The 24209-nt window shown below is 38.6% G+C and overlaps 1 protein-coding gene across 3 annotated transcripts in view; it reads left to right on the forward strand.

The window, feature by feature from the left end:
- The first annotated feature begins 88 nt into the window (after positions 1-88).
- The window catches only part of LOC117403690 (adhesion G-protein coupled receptor V1-like), a 184882-nt gene continuing 160761 nt past the window's right edge, over positions 89-24209 (forward strand). For 2 of the 3 annotated variants that reach the window (XM_058987310.1, XM_058987321.1), the window contains exons 1-5: positions 165-632; positions 18918-19102; positions 20249-20398; positions 23080-23175; positions 23703-23807. In XM_058987310.1, coding sequence (XP_058843293.1) covers positions 18920-19102; positions 20249-20398; positions 23080-23175; positions 23703-23807 — 534 coding nt within the window. In that variant the 5' untranslated portion in view covers positions 165-632; positions 18918-18919. Of the gene's footprint in view, positions 633-18917; positions 19103-20248; positions 20399-23079; positions 23176-23702; positions 23808-24209 lie in introns of all 3 variants that reach the window. The other variant, XM_058987341.1, reaches the window with a different exon arrangement.

The following is a 24209-nucleotide window of genomic DNA, read 5'->3' on the forward strand; positions in this document are numbered from 1 at the left end:
CTTGAATCAACACGGTATGTATATTTCTATAGGCCCTGTATTTTTTATTGTGGAGTACCATAGTCCATTTTTAGAAACCTAATTTCGATTCGCGTCTCAAATAAATGGGTAAAGAAAAGTCTTCGCTGGGTGGAGCTGTTTGCTCGCCACTGAACGGGGCTGGACAGATGAGCCGCTTTTGGAAGTGATGAAATGAATGAGCTAAGCATGACTTGTCAATGCAATGGGCATAGCACTGAATAGTTGTGTTTGGAGAGCATCAAGGCTGTGCGGGGCAGCTCGTCTCAAGAAAGCATTTTATCACTCACTTGAACTGAGCAAGAAGCAAAGGGGCGCCAAAACCAGAGACACCAAGGCAGAAGAAATACAGTTGCCAGTTATTTTATTCCAGCGTTTACTGGTCGATGGGCTTTTGTGTATAAATGCAAACAGGTTTAATAATAAGGAGCCCATGAGGAAATCGTTTTGGGAATACGAGTTTCAACGCTGGGCTTTACAATAGCATCTGAAACAGTTTATTTTGACAGAACATTGGAGATGTTTTTTTGTAAGCCAACTGTTCTTAGATGATATCTTCTGCGATATTGGAGCACTTTATATTCGTCCTGGGTTGTTGAGAAGTTAAACGTCAGGTAAGTGACTCTTAAAATAGATTTGAACCAGGTATCATTCATCTGACAGGGCACCTACAAAAAAAAAACAAAAAAAAACAAAACAAAAAAAAACCTACAAAAAACCCCCACCAATATATATATATATTCAATTTCTATGTTATTTTTTGTCACGCGTCGTTTATTTTCTAACTATGTTTTTTATTTACAAACATTAAGGTATATTACAAAACACATGTATTTATTTTTTGTGCTGTCAAGTTCACCAATAGCTGTAACATGTTATCTAATCAAAATGATTAACATATACTCATACAATTTGATTTCTTATATTTGAATAATTCTATTTTTCTGTATGTTTTTTAAATTGGATATATCAGGTATGCCCGCGGCTGGTCATATTATTCATGCTACTTGCTAGACAGCTCAGGCTTCATGGATAAATACAAAAAAACAGCTCTAGTAAATATATATTTATTTTGTCTTTTTTTGTGTTTGTTTTGCAAAAAATATCCCAGATTTACAACCGGAATAATACATTTGAAAAGCTCAAATATTGATTCGGTGAAATGATTAAATGAATGGCTGGGTACCCATTGACAAGTGGACAAACGCTACCATGGTTACTTTTTTGATATTCACTGTGGTTATTGTGCTTTGTCTGTTTCCTCCCCCCTGCCATTGAAGTAAAATAACAATCCATGGGGAACCGCCACACATGGTGCGCCTGAACTAGGATCAACTTTAAAAGGCAATGTTGACCAGTCTTACATTGGATTATATTACTATTTTGGTTCCCATTTACGCAGCAGTTAGCTTTAACCCTCTGAAGCTTGAAGAACAAGGTTAGGATGGCACCAGGGAATTTTAGAAGGACGTTTTATTCACGTAGAATTTGATGAAAGGGAATAGCTAGTCCTGGGGATTTTGGTAATCTTCACTGCTACAAACAATATTCCCAAGATAGATGTGGCTGCCTTAAAAAAAGCTGACAAGCAACATTTGTTGGTTATACATTACATCCAGCAGTTATGGATACACAAAGGGACAACTCATATGTGTTAATCTGTTTACGTTTTCTTGTGTAATAATGAATTGATTAACTAAATTATATGTTTAAAATAATTGTATTCAGCCTTTTTTTCTTTAACTGTAGGTATTTACTGCATAATATCTATTGTTTCTACTTTTGAGTCAATAGTGTTATATCCCCAAATACAACAACAAAACTATACATTTGTTTTCATGTATGCATTACAGTATCAGCAAATTTGGAACCAAGCCATTCATTCTTTCAGGACTTTTTTGGATACCGAAATGTTTGCCTAGAACCAGGCTATATATTTATTGGAAGTTATTTATTAGGGATTGGTTTGTTGAGATGCAATTGGTGAGCCGTAAGGCCACACTCTCAGTCACAAGCATGCCGTGTTCTTTGCAACAAAAAACCCCAACATATGATAGCTTTACATGTTCATGCACTATTCTTATAATAGTTATTGTACTAGGATCACACAATGTCCCACACATACAGTGACTAACATGTTATTGGAGGGTGTATTGCTATATAAAGAGCGCTTTGAGGAGAGAATGAGTTTTTCCAGTGAAAATGAGTGTCTTGAAGCCATTCCTGAAAGGAGCGTTAGTGTTGAAGAGTTTCTGTTTCTTCCAACAATCTCGTTAGTCACCCTGTTCACCTTTTTGTCCACTGTTTTATATATCAGTTTAAAGCTACCCAAATGACCTATTTATTAATAGTTTTAGATTTTATACTGCGGCTGAGGTTTTTTCTATTACCAGTGTACTACTCCATCGGAAATTTGACCACAAAGTTGTGTTTTTATGGCTTTAGCTTCTAGACTATAGTGTCTGCCATTTATTCTTGCCCTAAATATAGTTACAATCTAAGCCTTTAAAAATAATAATAATAATAATAATAATAATGGATCCTACTTTACCTTGGACAATATCTTTCTTACTAGAGTAAACTTCCTTATAGTTCCCATCTCCTTATAAACAGAGCACTCTGGTAGGGATGTGAGATTATTTTTTATTTACTATACGTTTAAACAGGGTCACATGGGAATTGGACATGCCTGTAACCTGTACATTTAATGATACAGAACAGTATTAATGTGTATATGGAAAAGACAATACATATAAAAAAATAACTGTACACATCCTACTGTATAAACAGTACAGCTGATACCCTTAACATGCATATCTTTAACAATAGTTCCATTTGGAAAATGTTTAAAGCCTAAACTATTATCATCCCTACTCTGTAGTCAGTCAATGAAGATCTCCCTGTATTTGGACTTGGCTTAGCCACCTGGGTCTTGTAATGGAGGGATTGCAAGTTCGCCTGAATAGATAGATAATCACAGTGGAATGTGTTTAACTTGTGAACAATAACTGAATGTTCGCTTTCTAAAATGCGCTATAAATCCTTGTCCCTGTTTGTTTGTTTGTTTGTTTGTTTTTTGATTGATGCACTGAGTGTGATGAACTTTCCCTCCTGTTCTTTATTAAAGAGTGCTTGTGCGTGAAGCGGGCATGCGAGAGCCAGGTGGCAGCTGCTTCACCCATGTGCTTACCGCCATGAGCATTGACTTCATTATATTTAAAAGTGATCATTAAAATCAGAGCTTTGTTCGTCTTCAGTGTTTCTTCACAGATGTCAGATGTATGATACAGAGTAGGAAGCCTGTATACAGTATTTATCTGATGGAGGCTATTGAAGTCCCACCTTACAAATTTAACATTTAATTACACCCATCTGCACAAAACATTTTCCAGTTTCAATGCCTTGCAAGGTCACTTGTTAGACAGATGACCAGTTAATTAGAAATTCCCATCTCAAGGTGCATGCGTGTTATGGTAATAAATAGGCACAAGAAGATTATCCAGATAGAATCACAGTGGACTTTATTCCTTGGTCTGGACAGGTTCAGTATGTACTGATAAACATTAAGACAGTAAAATAGGAGGAATAAAACTTGATTTTTTTTCTTATCCAGTATAATAATCTGCATCTAAAAATGAAATGTTAGGGGTATATTTTTAGATATGTTTTATCCTTGATTTGTGTGAATTGGGTATTAACAGGGTGTGGTAATTTTATTAGCATCTCGCCACAAACTTAGTGGTTCCTCTTTCAAGACGGCTATGATTGAGAAAAAGGACCCCATTTCAAATTTTACAATCTTCTCTATCCATCCTCTTCCCCTATCAGTTCTTATACACAGAAATGCCAATCCTGCATTTTTTTCTAGTGGTTCCTAACAAAGACACACCCTTTATATTCCACAAAATGTAATTATGGTTTAAACTGTAAAAGGCCTTGTACTATTTTTAACTGTAATTACCCCCCCCCCCCCCCAATGCACACATGTTATATACATACATACAAACATATATATTTGTATGTTAGAGACAATCCGTTGAGTATTATATTTATGTAACTAGACCACTATCCTTGTACCAAACACAACATTATAGATAATGTACTGCACATGCAGAATAGGCTGGTCTTTGGTGCTGGGTTGTAAACACAATATGTAACTGATGGCTCTTGAGCCATAAATGCTTACTGAGCTCCACAATATGGCTATTAGTATCACATTGAGGTTATGCTTTAATGAACAGAAAACTACTGACACGTTTTAGTGATATGTTTTGTATGGTTGTGTAAGAACTCCCTAGTATGGCTCGTTTAGACAAAATAGTTGGACAGCTCAGTTCCAGAGGAAGGTATGTAAGGTATGAAATGCATATGGTTCTGGATGGCATTTTTTAAAGGTTTTTGTTTTAAAATAATGGGATATGAAAAGAGTGGGGAAATGACCATTAATCTGACACTTTATGTTTCTGTCCCTTTGGAACATCATATCTGACAATCCCATTTCATTTCCAACTGACTCGAGTCTTTAGCACACAAGTAGTACCCAAGTAGAAGGTAATAAATAAAAGGGTCCAGGCTCTGCAGCTCAGTGAAGTGGGAATGCAAGCTTGACGCAGCAGGGTGTGTGATTCAGAGGCTGGGGTTCAGGTGCTCTGCTAGTTCAATGAAGGACTAGCCTGCCGTTGTTGTTTTTGCACTGCATTTGAACTTTCTGACACTGGTGTGTTACTTGTTAGGGCGAACAACTATTCACGGTCATGTTTAAATTTCACCCATGTTTTAGATTATAAAGTAAAAATGGTAAGAAACTAAGTTAAGTTAAGAAGAGAAACATTTTAATTTAAAGCTAGTGTCTGCATCAGGTACAGATTTAATTTTACTCGCAAGGTTTTTTTTCTCAGTAATATTGTATCATATTGAAAATTCTGCAGATAATTATTAATAATACTTAAAATCCAAGTGGCTTTTAATATACTATTCAAAGGTTTAGGCTAGTGTCTTAATCAAACTATTTAAAGTGTTTGTCTACTTTCTTATAAGTTGAGAGTTTTTGATATTCTTGTTGAAAAAGCTAAGTCTTTTTTCTTCATGAAAAAATGTGAGACTTCTTGTATCCAGCATACAACTTCATCCTTTCACAACTGAATGGAACAAAATAAGCTAAGTAAAAGAAATCACCCAAATGTGCACTCACACGTGATTACTGTGTAATTGTGCCTGTTTCCTTCCTCCACTGTTATGAATCTGCGTACACATTTTCAGATCAGTCCAGCAAGGCGTTCTGAAATTATAAGCCTCACAAGCATTCAAAAGTGAACAGGTTTATTAAAAAGTTAATGTGCTGTGCTGCAGCTCCTGCACTTATTAATGTAAATTAGTGCTAGAAGATAAGCAGCAGATGGATAAATAAAAAAACAAGTTGTTAAACAAGAATAACATCAAATAAAATAATATGAAAATTTAATTACGAGGCTGGTGAAGGAAACTTTAGGAGGAGAGCGGTGTTAGTCTTGTTAACTCCAAATCATTTTTTTCTTTAGTTTCAAAACATCCTCTAACCTCTTTTATAAACATGTCCCTCTGTTTCACGTGTCTTATCAAACACCCCTCAAGCAAAGCATTATATTCGCTTTCCTGGTTAAATGTTGAATTCAATAAAATAAAAAAAAAAAGAAATTAATCATAATCATGCATGGAATGATCTGAGCCAACTTTTTTTAATAAGCTTTTGTTCCAGTGTGAATGAAAAGCTGAATGCTTCTTAGAGGCTTTGAGAAAGACATCTTGAAACGTGAAAGAATGTGTATGAGTGTCGTTTACTACATGGGATTACTGCATACAGTTTATTACATGTATTCCTGTTATTTTGGAGTGGGTTTCAGAGGAGTATGTGCCTATTTTACACGGTTCTGCCCATATGATTATAGAAATCTATCTGTAATGTGTTACTGCATACAGTTTATTACATGTATTCCTGTTATTTTGGAGTGGGTTTCAGAGGAGTATGTGCCTATTTTACACGGTTCTGCCCATATGATTATAGAAATCTATCTGTAATGTGTTACTGCATACAGTTTATTACATGTATTCCTGTTATTTTGGAGTGGGTTTCAGAGGAGTATGTGCCTATTTTACACGGTTCTGCCCATATGATTATAGAAATCTATCTGTAATGTGGTGAATCCATGTCATGCTTTTGTGTGTGCCCATGTTTTTTGAATGCTTGTGCTGCAAGATCATGGCATTCATCATCTTATATCCAGGCTGTGTGGTCTAGTGGTTAAAGAAAAGGTCTTGTAACCAGGAAGTGCCCGGTTCAAATCCCACCTCAGCCATTGACTCATTGTGTGACCCGGAGCAAGTCACTTAACCCTCTTGTGCTCTGTCTTTCGGGTGAGACGTAATTGTAAGTGACTCTGCAGCTGATACATAGTTCACACACCCTCGTCTCTGTAAGTCGCCTCGGATAAAGGCGTCTGCTAAACAAATAATAATAATAATAATCCAGGAGCTACACAGTCCAGCCTTAGTGCCAGTTAAAAACGAATTGGCACTGTTTAAAGTTTGTATAAAAATGTTCAGTAACATGACCATAACATGTATAAAAATGTTCAGGTCCCAATATAAAAAGTTTTGTGCTTGAAATCTCCACCACATAAATACTAACAAAAAATTAAAAAGGAAAAGAAGAGAATCATGTAGAACCGCCCCCCCCCCCCCTCCCCCCCGCTAAAATACAATTCAGATACACCCAAACCATGGGAAAAGAAGAACTAGTCTGCTCTGAAAGCTAACCTCTAAATACACTATTGAAATAATAGCTATGTCTTCTCACTCCTTCATGTCTGCAAGCAACTTACCACTGTGGTAGGCCGCTTAAAATACAATTATTATACTTATGTGTTTATGTTTTTTTATTTGCAATTTTCAAGTTTGTGTAATTGCCTGATGGTATGAGTCATTGTCCTCATCTGATGACTCACCAGTGCAATGCTGTCCAGATTAGTTTCCCTTACTGTCTACGCTGCTAACCAAGCTTGGATGCCCTGAAAGGTGAGGGACTATCAATGCAGTTCCACAGTTTGACTCAACATCAGCAGGGCTGTTGTGTTGAGTGCTACTCCAGTGCAGATTGCTAAGTGCTGGTTACTCATCCACCTCTGTATGAACAATTGCGTTGCATTATTACAGTACAAAGAAAAAGAGGAAAAACACGCCATATGTACCACACACGTTTATGTTATAATGATTCTACTAAACCTGTTAAATGTTTAAACCTTAACATATTTGGAATTTGTGTAAGCATTATGAAACCCATTACAGAAAGCCCTGTTTATAAATTAGATTTGTATTTATAAGTCCAACAATGTGTACAGCAGTTATTGTATATGGAAAAGACTTCCAGTATATTTTGAATATGACTAAAAGTAGGGTACAGTTATTGTAATACTAAAATAAACTAAATACATTCTATGACTAATGTTTTGACTAGAAGTCTTCAAACTATAAAATTATTACTGTATAAACATGACTAACATGAATATTTTACATGCCTATTTTTGACAGTTAAACATTTATTTATATATTACATATTCATTCCTTATATATGCATATAGTACTAATAATTACTATACTATAGCTTTGTTCAGATGCTCGAAAGTCAAGTGAAGTCCTATATACCCTTCCATATTGAGGATCATGACCCCCAGAATAGAGGACAGTCCTATTTGACCATGATGCTGTAAAGCTGAGGAATAACAGAAAATAAATCACTTGACAAACAGGCTCTTTTGTTTCCCTATTAAATCCTAATGTAGTGCTGCCAGTTGGAAGGAGCATGGAGCATCTGTACTGTGTTGCAAGTGAGGAGTGTTACAGAACTGCATGAAAGAGTCAGTAGTGAAAATAAGCTTGCTTCCCAGATAGCCTTCTCCCCTCCCCCTATTAGTCACCCCTTATCAATGTCTTTGTCAGCCTTGAAGGCCGACAGACAGCATGAAAGGGCTTTTCCATGCTCATGTGTCAGTACAGCCATATGGGTCTGTACGCTTACTGCCTCTCTGAATGACGACATAGCCTCTTAATCTTTCCCTTGTCAGTTTGCTTTCTTCAGTTGGTAAACTCATTCTGTCTCGTGCTTTTTTCCTAGAAAATATTTCAAGGTCACGTTGATACCGATGAAAGACTCCCTTTCCAGTAAACGTTTACATCTGTATAAACTACAGTTATTTACAGCATTTTTGTTATTAGTTACAGTTGTTGCATGAACTGCAGTTAATCAACACAAACGTCTTCACCAACTTCACCTCGGAGCAGCTGAGCTGCAAACAGTGAACAAACTTTGAGCGATATAAACATTTTGTACTTCTTCCTTAGATCCACTGTATAATAAATCAAATAATAACAATAACTCACATTAAAATACATACATACATACATACATACATACATACATACATACATACATACATACATACATACATACATATGATCGCTGCAGCAGAGTTTATCAGCAATGTCAAAATGAAGGGAAAGTTTATTGAACATGTTTGGGATAAACCTGAACGATGCAATCATCTCCTCACAGCTTAATTATTAATGACTGGATGGATTAACATCACTGGAGACACCTTCCAGCACCTTGTGGAGCCTATGCCACATCATGTCAAGACTGTGACCAGAGCAAACGATGGACCAAGTCATACCTGCATACTGTGCATGCATACCAAAGCACTTTTTTATTTGAGATTACACTTACACGGGTGTTTTTCCAAGTATATATTTATCAAAGTGGTGGTTCAGGCAGGGAACTCATTTTTTAAGTTAGATTCAAATCTTAAACATCAAGCATATTAGGCACCCTCATTACCACAGCATTTGTCAGTCAAATGGCCAGTATCTCATTTGTCATTTGATAAACAACACGTCCAATGATCAGCTATAAAAGGCTTTATATATTTCCTCAATCCATTATCCCCGCTGTACATCGGAGGTCTGCGCCACCTGTTTTTTGGCTTCGTCTAAGGGTAGGGAAGCTATCCTGCCCCCCTGCCCATGGCTTTCCTACAGTCAGCCTCTCCACTATCAGAAAACGAAATGATGGGCCTAGGGCAAAGATGTAATGAAAATATGTATAACGTAGTATTTACTGTCTAAGCTAAATATTGTTCTCTTGCATGAGTTTTCCTGACTGAAATACTTTTTCAATTTTTTATGACATTTTTGATCAGATCATAAGAGCCTTGACCACTTGTGACAGAGAGAAAATGAACCTTGGTTCTAAATCTCCCTCCCGACCTGTGAGGGCGCTGTGGAAAAGGAACAGGATGCCTTGGACTGGACAGTCTGACAATTCATTCCAGGGAAAGTTGGAAGTCGACCATATGGAAAGGGGGCGGAGCTATGGTACACTAAGTCATCGTCCCAGACCGGAAGCGATGTGGCGATCAAGGGGGCGTGACTTACGGTACTTAAGGGGACGTGGTCGAGCGTTCTGTTCCTTTGTTATGGTTACGGATTAACCGGAAAAGGAGTGTAAAAATATTGTGAGTGTTTGTTTGTTTTTGTTGTGTCTAATACTGTGGTTGTTTGTGATTATTAGACGGCTAAACACGATCCAGGAGCTGTCGCTAATAGCCAGAACGAACCTGGACAACACTGCACCTTTGTTCACAAATAAATTGTATTTCACCACTTGCACTTAAAGCACTCACTTTGGACTTGTGACCGTGTTGTGTTTCATGTGTGTTTATACTATGTATATTATTTCAGGACTGAGTTATACTGAGTAGTACACACTGTTGTGTACTACCATTCATTATTATTTACAGTTGTCAAGAGACTTTGGATTAAAAATAAACAACCATTGCACCTGGATTATCGTTGTCTGTCTGTTATTGATCACCGCTTCACTCCTTCACCTGCGCGCTGCAAACCACTTGTTCACACCCCTCCCCAATACTGTTAAGTATTGACCTACGCAGAAACCACAATAGAGAATGAAAGACAACTTACACATTAGCATATGAAATGAGTAAGAAATGAAATATTAGAGAAATGAACATGATATAAATATATCCCTTTAAGCAGGAGTGGTGCTACATCACCTGTTTGTTTCTTATCCACTGGCTGACCGTCCCTGTGCGTCTTTAAACTGAGGCCGTTCTTTGTCAGGGATTTACTGTGTCCTCAATCCAGCCATCTGCTATCTACTAGTCTGCCAAACCAGACAGTCGGTGAGATTTTGACAGATATGGAGGAATTTCCCACATTTTCTAAAAAAGTTATGGAAAAAGACTATACGTCTGAATGGACTTTGTGAGTCTGTATAATAAAACAAGACCAAAAAAAAAAAAAAAACAATGAGAAAGAAATGGAACAAAAACAGGCATGTTAGTCTGTGAATCACAAGATCCCCTTGTCTACTTGAGCTCTTTTGAAAGGCAATTAGCATTTCAGCCAGCCCCAATTGGTTATATGCAATGAAGTAATACGGTTTATAATTTGCTTCTGTAGGCTTGGTGCTGCTGAGAAGCAGCCCTTGTATAATCCCATGAAAGTACCTTTCTCTCTGGTGCAGTCATTGTTGCAGGACTGGCTAATAAGCAAAGAGCTGCCTGTCCTCAAGTACTTACCGCATCAGAATTCAATGGATCTTTTTTTAAGGATAGATCATTGTGATTTTCGTTAGAAGGAAGTGAGATGCGATTGGCTCAAGTTAAAAGCGACAGAGGAGAGTTTGGAGACAATGCCCCTGTAAGGGTTTTTCGAGTTACTTCTGTAGAAAACAGACATTTGATTGGCGTTTGCTACCCAGGAGGTTAATTGGGTTTCAAAAGTAGCATCTGTCTTGCAATAGTTTTTCTCTTAAAGTGCTTTTTGGTATCTTTTTCTTTTAAAAGGATAAATGATTTTCTCTTACCATTTAAAGGCTACATTTGGACTCTAAACCACCTGCAACATGCACAGAGCCTGTATTTTTTAATAGTAATACGAGCTTCTAGGTTCAATACTACAGCAACTTTGCAGTTTTAATGTTTGTGAGTATCTGCAGTTCGAATGCAGGAGAAGAGATTAAACTGCTTTTTAAGAGAGTACAGTCTGTGAAATAGTTATGTTTTTTTCTCATGTTGGGGAACGTGTTCTTTCTTATTGATTCAGCATTACTAAAGGCTGCTTGCTATAATGCACTTTGATTGGATTCCCCCCATCACACTCCCCCCTGCTTGGGTTAGGAAGTGAAGTGAAGGTGGGGGGCTTGACTCAATCAGGACACTGTAACAAATGCCACAGGATCGCTTCCATAGGAGTGGGTAGGACCTGTTGCATGTATCCTGCAGGAGAAGACGCCCCTAAGAGGAATGAAGCATTCCACAACCACCAGGACTAAACTAACTGCAGCAAACCAAACGATGCCCTTTAATTAGACACTTGTTTGACAAATTTTAACAGAACATTCAGAAACTGCTCGCCATGAATTTAGAAGCTGGTACCTCTTGAGTTTTTGTTTTAAACGTTTACAGCGTACTTATAGTGCAGACTTTACCACATTTTTACAGTGTGTTTTACCAATCAGCGCAACATGCATGTTCTTCCTATACCACAATGCATTAGAGTTAATACTAACTCTCACAAATATTAATATATCAATAAACAAGACCCCAAAGCTGTAGGTGCTGCAGTTAACGCTGTTAGATAATTTGGTGTAAAAACTCCACATTGTAGTGTTGTAGTTCTGTGAGTTCCTGTGTGATTATGCAGGTGGTTAAACATGATGAATAGCAAGTCCTTCTTTTTATGGCATGCTAACACAAGTGCTTGCATAAATCTACATCAGACATTGATATAGGCGGCCAAATTTAGCATCGAACATCAAACGTTTGTAAAGCTCTGGGGGTAGGCCTGGCCCTCTTATTTGCTCCTGATCATTCAGCAGCCTTTACTACAAAGCACTTGAAGTCGTATATGCCAAGATAATTATGGTTTCCTCCTTGTCTACTTTTGATTGCTGGAGAAGAACACACAACATGTTCGCTCTCAAAGAGAACATTGAACTGAAATAAATTCAAGTGAAATAAATAAATGTGCACAAGTGTTGAGAGATCTAGCATCAAATAACCTTTTCTTATCCAATGCCATCGAGTGAATTATTTTCATTTGTGGAAAAACTACAGCACTCTATTCACGGTGTATGTGCTATAAATACCCCAACCCCAACCCTAACCACATGCCTTGCTCTTTAATATGTATCTCTTCTTTTAGACTGTATATAATAAACCTATTGAATGCAATGGGCACCCCGTCATTGTGATCTAAATACAACCCTTGCATCACTGTAACCATGCTAACCTTTAATTCTTCTCTCACTGAGGTTCACTGCTGACTGTATAGATTTCCTCAGATGCTGGATACATGATCCATATAGTGTACCTGAGCAACAGTATGTCTTCCGGCACTGGTTTGTTCTGTCCTAGAAAAAAACCAAAACAAATAAAATAGGTGCACTGTGCCTTTAAGGATTAGAGCACTTGAAACCGGAGGCAGATTAATAGTCTTTGTAGTGAAACCGATTGCTAAAACTGATGTAATAGGATAAAACTGATTGTGGACAACAAACTTCTTATTCATTATACTGGTAACACTAATATGCTTTCACTTTTATGTGTGTCTGGATTTGCTGAATTATTTACAACCTGTTTTTTTTTTATTTTGACATACACTGAAACTAGTTAACCATATGTTTTCCAAAGTTACTCCAGGACAGACATCCTTTCTTGGGCTGAGACCTTGATTTCAGGCTGCATTTGTGTGCTGGTGCAAGTAGGTAGTACTGTAGGTGCATGGAAGTCTCATGCCTTTACCAGTCTGCCAGGGCTCAGGAGTCCTGCCTCCAAGTTCTGAGAATCCTTAAAAAAAGACTGGGTCATTGTAGAAAGAAATTAGAGCTATATGGTGTAGTGCAATAATGCAACAGCCTTTAAGCTTTTACCTCTGGAGGCTTGAGTTAGGGGTGGGCTCAGTATCCATCAGTTTTGTCAGAATTTACATACACAATCAGAGCTTTATAGGGTACTTTTTAAGTTGGAAGTGAATAGAATTGTTTTCTGTTCAGTGAGTCAAAGATGGTATGTTGTTGACATAAAATTGTAGACTTTCCATATCCATAGGTTATGATCTTATAGAATTACCATGCCTGTAATGGGTATGACTGATTTACTTATGCACAATTTTCAGCAATCTTCTTCCCTACTGTGAAATTGTGAATTTAGGGGAGCCTGTGATACAGTAGTCCTCTGTATTGGACGAGCTTAGCAGCTTGTCTACAGGAATATTAGGTTATTGGTAAGATTCTGAAGGGCTGCTGGCTTGATCTCTGTTACCTCCACATAATTGGAGAAGCAACATGTCTGTATTTTCTCAAGATATTTCATTTCTTGCTACAGGACATTTGGTTTAAAATGTGTAAAGTTGCTTGTAACTTCCACAGATATCCCTTTTATGTGTTTTCTTGGATAAACATTCCTAATTAATGTAACATTATACAAACAAACAGTACCTAACAAAGTGCTCTGACCCTTGTAAAAGTCACCATAGGCTTTACCACACCGTTCTGGGATTTACCACGCTTGCCTGTTCTAGTACTATGCTTTACAACACTTTTTTGAGCTTTTTGCAAGAGCATGCTGCAGTAAAGTTATCTTTGATGAAGTAGTCATCCAAGGGTGTCCATTACAAAGGGGAAACAGCGACATCATGACATAATTTATTCTTCAGTGACCAATTATATGTCAAAATTGTGTTAAGTACAGACACTAACAGCTTCATTAGACTGGCTGTGAGTTCACCTTTCAATAATTGATAATAATATTGTGAAACTGCTCCATTCCCAGCCGAGGTAACTCTAGAGTCGTGGAGTGACCCGTAGTTCATGCAGGTAACATTATACTTTGTCACATTGGCTTGGAAGGATCAAGTGTAGCTTGGCGGGTGTCAGTTACCTGGAGTTGCACTGCTCTTCAAGAGACTAGCAAAGTCATGGATGAAGTGACAGGTCCAAGAAAGCAGGAACATTCTTTAATGCACTGGATAATGAAAAAATAAGAACAGAACAAAAACTTTCTAATTATCTTCGCTTGGTTGACTCTTTCTTTTAAAGCTCCAGCAGCTTGATGCTGGGAAGCAGTTGTTAATAAAGAACCATACAATACAAAATCCAGTTCTTGAGCAACTTTCATGAAATCATCTCAAGCCGCTTTGCATAAACCAGAACATCAGTGATAATCCCTAGTTGGCAAAAATAAAAAAGTTGCGAATTAAAGTTGACAATCAGGGGGCATTGTGAATAAAAGCTCTGGATTGAGCTAATCAAACAGTCAAGTGCATAACTGGTGACTGGATCATCAATCTATTGTATGTGCATGTCTGTAGTCTTATATATTAACCTGTTTCATCCAGCATGCAGTGGTAGCTAGTATAACATCCAGAATACAGCTCTGATAGTTATGACATTATCTTTTATTTGCATAAGAACATATTTTACGTGCTATCAATGCTCAAAACCAACAACTGGCTTGGTAACCCATTCTATACACCCTCTGTGTGAAAAAGTGTCTCCTACAGTGTCGGAAGTCTATCTCCACTCAATTGCCAACTTGTTACACTTGGATATAACGTTACTTACAACAATGATCTTGATCACTGGTTAAAAAATAAATAAATCACCAATCTTTTTTAATGGCTACAACACATTAGCAAAGGTAGTAAAAGGGACTGGGAGTCCAGTGTGAATAGTGACACTCATTGTATGCAGTTCATCAGCATGTGTTCAGACACATCTGTCCAAGCATAAAGTGTCATGTGGTGCACACTGGTTACAAATCTAAAGCCATTTAGAATTGGAGTGAACTTCTTAACTGAAGACAAAAGAGGTAGAACAGTGTATCACTCCCCTCCTGCTTTTTGGAAGCTACTTGAGCAAAATATATGCCCTGTTAAAAACTACATGCTTACAACTGCATGACAGTAACTGACTGTGAGGTTGCCCACTTACAGTATTTGATGATTGCAAGTTTGCTGTTTTAAGAATCCCAAAGAGAGTTGATTGTATGCTGTCAAACGTCCTTAGTCCTCATTGTCAAAACGTGGTTGTAATGGATTTTTCTTTAAAGATACAGTGGAATTCCTTTAGTCTGAGCTCCATAGAGAGAGGGTCTTATAGAGGGAGGTATTCAGATTCATTGGAAAGGGATTGACAGAGATTAGAGGAGTCTTTACAGTGAGCTGCTCTTTATTAGGCGCATGGGGCTTACTGTACAGCTACGGCCAAATGTTTTGCATCACCTAGAATTTTAGGATTGAGACATCATTTAAAAAAAACAACTATATGAACATAATTTAGATATTTTATTTGACATCATGTAATCAAAGAAACTACACAATTATATTGCAAAAGTCTTCCAGAAGCCATAATAGTTAGACAATATTTCATGTTAGATTTTGAAATGTCAGATTTTAAAATGTGTCAGTTTTTCGTTACGTATATGGAAAACTACAGAGCAGTATGCAATTCAATGAAACATTTTTTTTAATTGCTTTAAAGAGGATTAGAAGATCATTCTCGGTTTTCTGTTTAATCTTTGAGAATATTTATTTAAAAAAATGTTGAAAAACATTCCTTAATTCCTTAAAGTGTATGCATAATAGTGCAGGGTTTCTATAGTGGACAAGGCTGTCTGAAGCATTTGGGTGGCTTTTGTAACGTTCTGCATTCAGCAGATGGCTTTTGCTTCTGTTGCTCAAAAGAAAAGAAGAAAATGATGTGCCTAATAAAACACATTTCTTTGGCTCTGCAAGTTCTAGTTTAATTTTAGTTAGCACACTATAGGGGATTGGGGGGTGGTTATATAAGACCCTGGCAGTCTCCTCTGTGGAATGTACCCCCTTGGTGTGCCAGGCTTGTGTGGTTTTGTTCTTAAAGGGAGGTGCAGCCTTTGAGAGAAATTGAGTTGGGGCTATTCACAGTTGCTAGAAGTGACAGCCGTCATAGCTTCTGACACTGTCCCTTCACAGAGCAGAGCCCAGAGTGCTCTTTGTGCAGGAGAATCCTGTTGTTAATACTGTATCGCCTTTGTAATTGCCAGCCGCAGGAGTTTACTTTTTGTTCTCTGTCACGTCATGCTGTAAAAAAGGACTCAATTAAGAGGAACATAATATTCAGATCTGCTTTGAAAACTCAGTTGTGGAAGTTAGTTGCCATTGATTGGTACTCAGTTGTAAACATGAGCAAAGGACAGCTTTTCTTGTTTTCAAATCAACACATTAATGAATGGATTTATTGAATACCTGCCGATAAATACGTCTTAAGAGTAATTACGAATGTGAGTACAAGTTTCTGCACACCTCTAATCTGAGATTTTACTGCTTACTTTTTAGTACTTCTGTACCTGTAGGGCCTTGTTCACAGCATTTCCAGCATCGTCAAGTGGAGGACACTACTGTAGATTTAATAAGTTTCAATCTGTGCAAAGACTGACTCATGACTGCAAAGCAGGATTTGAATTTTTTTTTTGCATTGTGGTCGTTGAATCATTTTATCTGGAAGATTAAACAAATATGATATGGCCCACATGTGCACTTTTGAAGAATGAAATTCAGATAAGCTGAGTTTGAGACCCCTGCACGAACCATGAAGTCAGGAAGTTCCCATCATCATTGCTAAGCAACAGCACATGAGTGAGTTCAGTAGCAATGGTGGGCTTAGCTTTGCCATTGTCTCTCCCTCTGTCTGCACACAGTCAGCATCTCTTAATACAGTTTTTATAGCATTTTGTAAATTCTTATTTGGGGATACGGCTGAATCACTAGAACATGGCCAATCATAGGCAACTCTGCTTTTGTAGAGGTTTCCCCTAAGGGAATCCATAGAAATGTACATTGGCTCTGAATTATGGGAAGCTTCAAATTACCGCTGAACAACACCACAATGGTTTACTATAATGTATTACTTTCCGACTAGATGCTTAACATTTATGCACAGTAAAATGTATTTAGGGCTAGGGACATTTGAGTTAAAAAAAAGAACCAAAGATAACAAATGTAGGTAAGATAAATGTTTTTAACTTCTTCCCTTTAAGAGGTTTTACGCAGACTGGTAATAATTAAATAGAAAAAAAAATGTTAAAAATATGTTAATCAAGATTGGCTGCCTTTTCTTCATTTTTCAATCTACCAATTGTTTGACATTGCCAATCTATTAACAAGACATGGCTTATCAATTTTAAACCACTCATAATTTAATATTTCCGTATAAATTACACCAACACCAAAACCAACACACCAACACCAGCACCCCAACACCAACACCAACACACACCAACACACCAACACACCTATACCAACACCAACACACCAACACCAACACACCAACACCAACACACCAACACCAACACCAACACACCAACACCAACACACCAACACCAACACACACCAACACACCAACACCAACACACCAACACCAACACCAACACACCAACACCAACACACACCAACACACCAACACCAACACACCAACACCAGCACACCAACACCAACACACCAACACCCACACCAACACCAACACACCAACACACCAACACCAACATACCAACACCCACACCAACACCAACACACCAACACACACCAACACCAACACACCAACACCAACACACCAACACCAACACACACCAACACCAACACACCAACACCAACACACCAACACCAACACCAACACACCAACACACCCACACCAACACCAACACACCAACACCAACACCAACACCAACACACCAACACACCAACACCAACACACCAACACCAGCACACCAACACACCCACACCAACACCAACACACCAACACCCACACCAACACCCACACCAACACACCAACACCAACACACCAACACCCACACCAACACACCAACACACCCACACCAACACCAACACCAACACACCAACACCAACACACCAACACCAACACACCCACACCAACACACCCACACCAACACACCCACACCAACACACCAACACCCACACCAACACCAACACACCAACACCCACACCAACACCCACACCAACACCCACACCAACACCAACACCAACACACCAACACCAACACACCAACACCCCAACACCCACACCAACACCAACACACACCAACACACACCAACACACCAACACACCAACACACCAACACCACTCCAAACTCCTTCACAAAGAAATAAATTCTCTCCTTTTATACAGGTGGCCATTCCCCAATTAGTACTCAATTACCTAACTGGGGAATGGCCAGACTTGTTTGTTGCCAGGGACATATTTGACACCATCCCTGCCAACCTCCACACTACTTACACAAGCAGGGCTCCCTCTGTCACAAGTATACATTAACCACCTGGAAAGTCTGTGTTCAGTCAATTAGTTTCACCCAGTTTTAAAGGACCTTTACATTCAACCAAGTGATTGGCTCACACAATGTGACAATTCTTCCGGAATGGCTAAATGTAAAGGACAGTGAACACATTGGGCTAAATTCTCAGGGCCATTTAATCCAAATCGGCATTAATGCAATTTTTTCAACATTTAATTTAGGGATTTAAGTAGTTCTGATCTGTTTATTACTCATTAAAGAATTGTAACTCTAATTTTTTTTTTTATCATGTCAGATACAAATTGCGCTAATAACAGTGAAGAATAAATAACTTTGAGAATCCAACTCTTCTCCTGCCTTCTGGGGAAAATGGAGAAACTCCCATTTTTTAATTATGATGCACATGAATAGAAAAGGCAATGAGACCCCCCCATTGTACACAAACACGCCATGAGAAGCTGCAATAGATTTCTAATAATTTGTATTTCTCTCCCTGTTCCAGGAATGCCCCCTGCCCTTATCCTAGCAGAGCTTCTAATAGCACTTTGCATCTCGCAAGCCTTTGGAGATACCGAATTGAGGTTCTTGGGGCAGACAGAGTTTGTGGTGAATGAAAGTAGCACAACGGTGGTCCGCCTCATCATTGAAAGAACTGGAGATCCTGTCAACATCACTGCACTTATACTGGTAGGTGCATTTTAATTCTAATTCATGCAACTGACTGCCATCTGTAATTCAACAGAAAAAGGTAAAGGGGTCGGGATTAAATCAAAATTACGTCAGCACCATTCTCATTAAATAAGTACAGCTTTTGAGATGTCTGGTTCATTTATATTGTCTATCTGACCAAAGCACTGTAAAGGATGGATGGGCTTTCCCATCTGTTAGCAGGGGAATTTTCATGGTTTCCACACATGGTCAGAGTTACAGTCGGTTGCATTGATCCACACAGGTGTGGGAAATGACTTGCAGAGTGTCCAGCTTCTTTGTTCTGCGTTAAAGATCAGCCCTGCAGAGAGGCCACTGTCACCAGCAATGTAATACAAGACAAAACAGTACAGCTGCCAGAAAATGGACATCCCAAGCCGCTGTTTATGTATATGAAAGATATCCAAAGCACTGCTTCTGTTTCCACACGTGTTCTGGAAATGGAGTACCTCTTTCCAGATCTGACCGTAGCAAACACACATCTGCTCATCGATTGTTGTTCATAGTTTTACTAAAGCAGCCATCTGCACACCATTCCTGCTCTGGAGCGTTCCCGAGATCAAAAGAGAAGCTCCGGTCCTGATGTCCTGCTGCCATTCCATCTTCACAAGTGGCAGGATCATTCCACGCATGCACATGTTGGTGGGAAAATAAAATGAACCTTTATATTCCTTGTGGGATAGTGTGGGTGGCATGAAAGCTAAACTACTTATTGTCATGTGTATTGCTTCCTGCCACTCCATCATTTGGTGCTTTAAAAAAAAAATATGGGCACATGCAGTATGTTATCTATTGTTATCAATAACTGTGGAGGTTAGTCTCACCTACAGCCAGCACAGGAAATGACCAAACACCAGGAAGTGGAAGATTCAATTTTTTTTAAAAGTCACAAACAAAAATATCTTATGCTGAACTCGAAAATTGTTTAATAATGTTGTTGCTTATTTCTTTGAACCTTTTCAGCGCCAGCTCTATTAACTAGTTGTCAATCATTATTAAACTGCAGTTTATTATCTAACTGTGAAAAAGGCTTCAGACTTTATGGGTTCTGCAGGTAAAATAATACAGATAAATAAAGTAAAACATCATGAATACAGATGTGTCAGCTTGTACCTTCTATTTCAGCTTCAGGGAGATGAGACCAGCGACTTTGAGGCCACGTCAGCTGCTGCTTTCCTGCTGGCTTCAGAAACAAACAGGACCATTTACATAGCAGTCAAGGATGATGAGCTCCCCGAGGCGGATGAGACTTTCGTATTTCAGCTAAAACTACAGGCAAGTTACCATTTCTTTTGCATTTTCACTGGTTTTATCAACATATTAGGGTACTTACCACCTGAATTTGTCATTTCCATTGGGGCCCCACTGACAAAGTAATACAACAGGACAAAAATACAAAAAGATATAGCAAATTAACAATGATTACATAACAGCGTAGTCTGTTTAATTGGTTTCTGTGTATTAGCAGGCCACGACATTTCAGCCAAGGGCAGTACAGTTTATTTGGAACAGATATTGCACATTGATCCTGATACAGTGCCACAGTGTACAGTATAGTCCTGTACAGATAAATGTTGCAATAGATTACTAGCTATGTATAGTGATAGCATTAGTATGTCGAAATATGGAAATGTTATTACCATTTTACTGTTTTCATTCTATTTTCACTGCATTGGCATTGAAGACCATTTAGGTAATCATGGTAACACTTTAGGTATTTAGTTTATTATAGCATTCTCAAAAACAAAGATATATATTTTAAAAGTGTTAATAGCATAATAATATCAGTAACACTTTAGTTTATGTATTCATTATATGTTGTTAAAAACAAATTTGTATAACATTGTATAATAACTACATTGCAAAAGCAAAGCAGCCTCATGCAATTGTTGAGATAGACCTGTAAAGACAGACAGACAGACAGACTGGCATATAAAGACTAACAGACCTGAAAAGACAGGCAGACAGATTATATCTGTTATAACTGATTATAGACAATAGCACAAAAGAAACAATGCCAGATGTATTTAATAATAGTGATATATCGTTTTTGGGCTCCTCCAGAACCCCAGAAAGGCAGCTCACCTATCAATTCTGCTGGGTAGGTGTAGGACTGAGATATTCTCAACATTCTCAACATGGGCAGCAGTGTGAAGTAGTGGTTAGGGCTCTGGACTCTTGACCAGAGGGTCGTGGGTTCAATCCCCGGTGGGGACACTGCTGCTGTACCCTTGAGCAAGGTACTTTACCTAGATTGCTCCAGTAAAAACCCAACTGTATAAATGGGTAATTGTATGTAAAAATAATGTGATAGCTAATAAATAAATAATAATAATAATTCCCATTGTGAGTTAAAGTTCCACTCCAAGTCTGCTGCTTCTAACATTAGACAAGGGCAACCATGGAGCAGACCAACAATAAAGTATCACTGAGAATACAGGCATTGTTAAAGTTAATAGTAGTAAATGGAAAGCCTGCAGAACACAGACTGAATGGACGGAGACTTGTTCTGCTTTCATTTCTGGTCTCTTGATGTATGGTGCTTTCATCTCCCATAAATCATTTCACTGTGCGGCTACGCCACTGCTACTGGAAGCAATGTTGTTAAAGGACAACTTAGTGTGCATAAAATACACCACACCAGTAACAAAAGGCTGACAGAGGAGTAAAATACAATACAACAAAGCTGTTTCACAGACGAGTTTGCCTTGCAGGAACTCCCTTGCACTCTTTTAAAGAGAAATATGCATCACAGGAAGAAAGCTTCCCACATGCGAAGACATCATTTGGCAGCAACCTTTGACATACCAAGGCTCAAAACTGTATTCAGATTTTCAAAATTAAATTCTCTGTACAATGAAATGAAAGGGAACTTAATTTTGCAACAGGACCGCATGCTTTATATCTAATTCCTGATTGCTATGGTGTCATTAACAGGTTGTCAAACCATGATTAATGGATAAGCAAGGGCTTTTCAGGGATGTCTTTTTCCTATACCAGACTGAGGTGTCAGAAGGAGAAAAAACATGGGCTTTAATTTGGTTTCTTTTGTGACTGGTGAACTGCTTTTTCATTACCTTTTTTCATTTTCATTTCTTTCTTTAATATGCACTGTATAATAATGGTCTTATGTGACAGCAATAAGCAATTTTAGCACAGCCAATTTGAGAAAGAAAATAACAAAGACAAGAAAAAAAGCACCAAGTAATTGACAACAACATTGTGGTTTAAAAATATTTTTACCCCATTTTTCTCCCAATTTGAAATAGCCAATTGTATTATTTTAGACTCAGCTCACTGCTGCCACCCCTGTGCTGACTCGGGAGCGGCGAAGATGAACACACACTGTTCCCCGAAACGTGTGCCGTCAGCCGACCGCTTTTTTTCACTCTGCAGGCCCGTCATGCAGCCACCTCAGAGCTACAGCGTCGGAGGACAACGCAGCTCTTGGCAGCTTACAGGCAAGCCCGCAGGCGCCTGGCCAGTCTATAGGGGTTGCTGGTGCACGGTGAGCCGAGGACACCCTGGCTGACCTAAACCCTCCCCATCCGGGCGACACTCAGCCAATTGTTCACCCGCCCTTGGGAGCTCTTGTCCACGGTCGGCAGTGGAATAGCCTGGACTCGAACTAGTGACCTCTAGGCTATAGGACGCATCCTTACCGGATACGCCACTTAGGACCCCCTAATTACATATTTTTTTAAAACAGCTTAGATTGATTCCAGTCTGGTATTGGAAAAAAACATTCCTGAAAAGCCCTCTCACAGTACAAGTTCTCAAATAGTAACAAGCAGCACAAGCTGACATATATTGTATTTATTTTTGCAATTGGTAAGTGTCAATTTGAGCACAGCTAAAACGCCACTGATTCAAGAGGAGACGAGGTCAGTAAAGTTCCCTTGACGATGGGGTTAATTCACCTGCACTCATTTCATTCCCTGATCTTATCTTTTCAGAGTGCCTTACCTGGTGTGAGATTAGGATCCCCCAATACTGCCACTGTGACAATACTGTCCAATGACAATGCCTTTGGGATTATTTCATTCAACATGGTAAGTTTACTTTTGAAGTTGTCTTACAGCAAACTTCCAGCAGCCTACTGTAAATGTCATAAATAATTCCACTTATTAGCTCAGTTATGTCCCCACGTTCAGTTCATTATAAGCTAAAAATATATTGAAAGCGATTTTAATCAGGTTTAGTCAGTAGGAAAGATGGCTAATGACTGAGCCTTTGTTTTCTGTTTTTCCACGGGCGACTTCTGGAATTACATTGTCTCATTAAAGTAATAATAATAATAGTGAAGGAATTTTAATTAAACTTTGACTTTGCAGGTAAAATGCTCTTGAGGAGCCCACTCAAAGGTTTTAGTGCAGAACAACTTCTTGGTTGCCAGGAACTGTAATACTATCATGGGACCAGTTTACAGATTGGATTAACTTGTCTGTGGGAGTCGGGCGTTTCCACAGAAACAGTTTTCACTATCCCCCCCCCCCCCCCCCCCACACACCATACACCCCAAATCCATATCCATGCTGAGCTGCTTGGTTGCTGGTATTTGGTTTCTCCTTTCTTGCAGTCTTCCTTAATCACGGTGAATGAACCCAGGGGTAGTAGCCAATTTGTGCCTCTCAGTCTAATCAGAGAGAAAGGGACTTATGGCACCGTGACCGTGAACTTTGAGGTATGTATCACAGCGTTATCTCACCCCTTAATCACACGGTTTGTGTTCTGCAACCTGGTTTCCTGTTGGGTTCTGTTTGAAGGATTCGTCCATACAGAGAGCAGGCAATTTAGAATATCCTATTCTTATTGTTGGAGTCCATTTGTCACCCACAGCAACAGGGTTTTAGTGCACTGATGATTACCACCAAATGATTGCATTTACCAACCCCTATCAAGCAAGCATGATGGGTTAAGTTACAAAAAGATTTGTTTACAGATGCTGTCCACAAATATGCATCTATATTTAGCTTAATGCATTGTGGGTATAGTCTCTTTTTTGTTTTGTGCTGCTCAAAATTGAACAAAATTACTTCTGATTTTAATAAAAGACACCCTACACACAACATACTAATGTATTTTA

The sequence above is a fragment of the Acipenser ruthenus genome, chromosome 2 (genome assembly GCF_902713425.1).
Source record: "Acipenser ruthenus chromosome 2, fAciRut3.2 maternal haplotype, whole genome shotgun sequence".
Lineage (NCBI taxonomy): Eukaryota > Metazoa > Chordata > Actinopteri > Acipenseriformes > Acipenseridae > Acipenser > Acipenser ruthenus.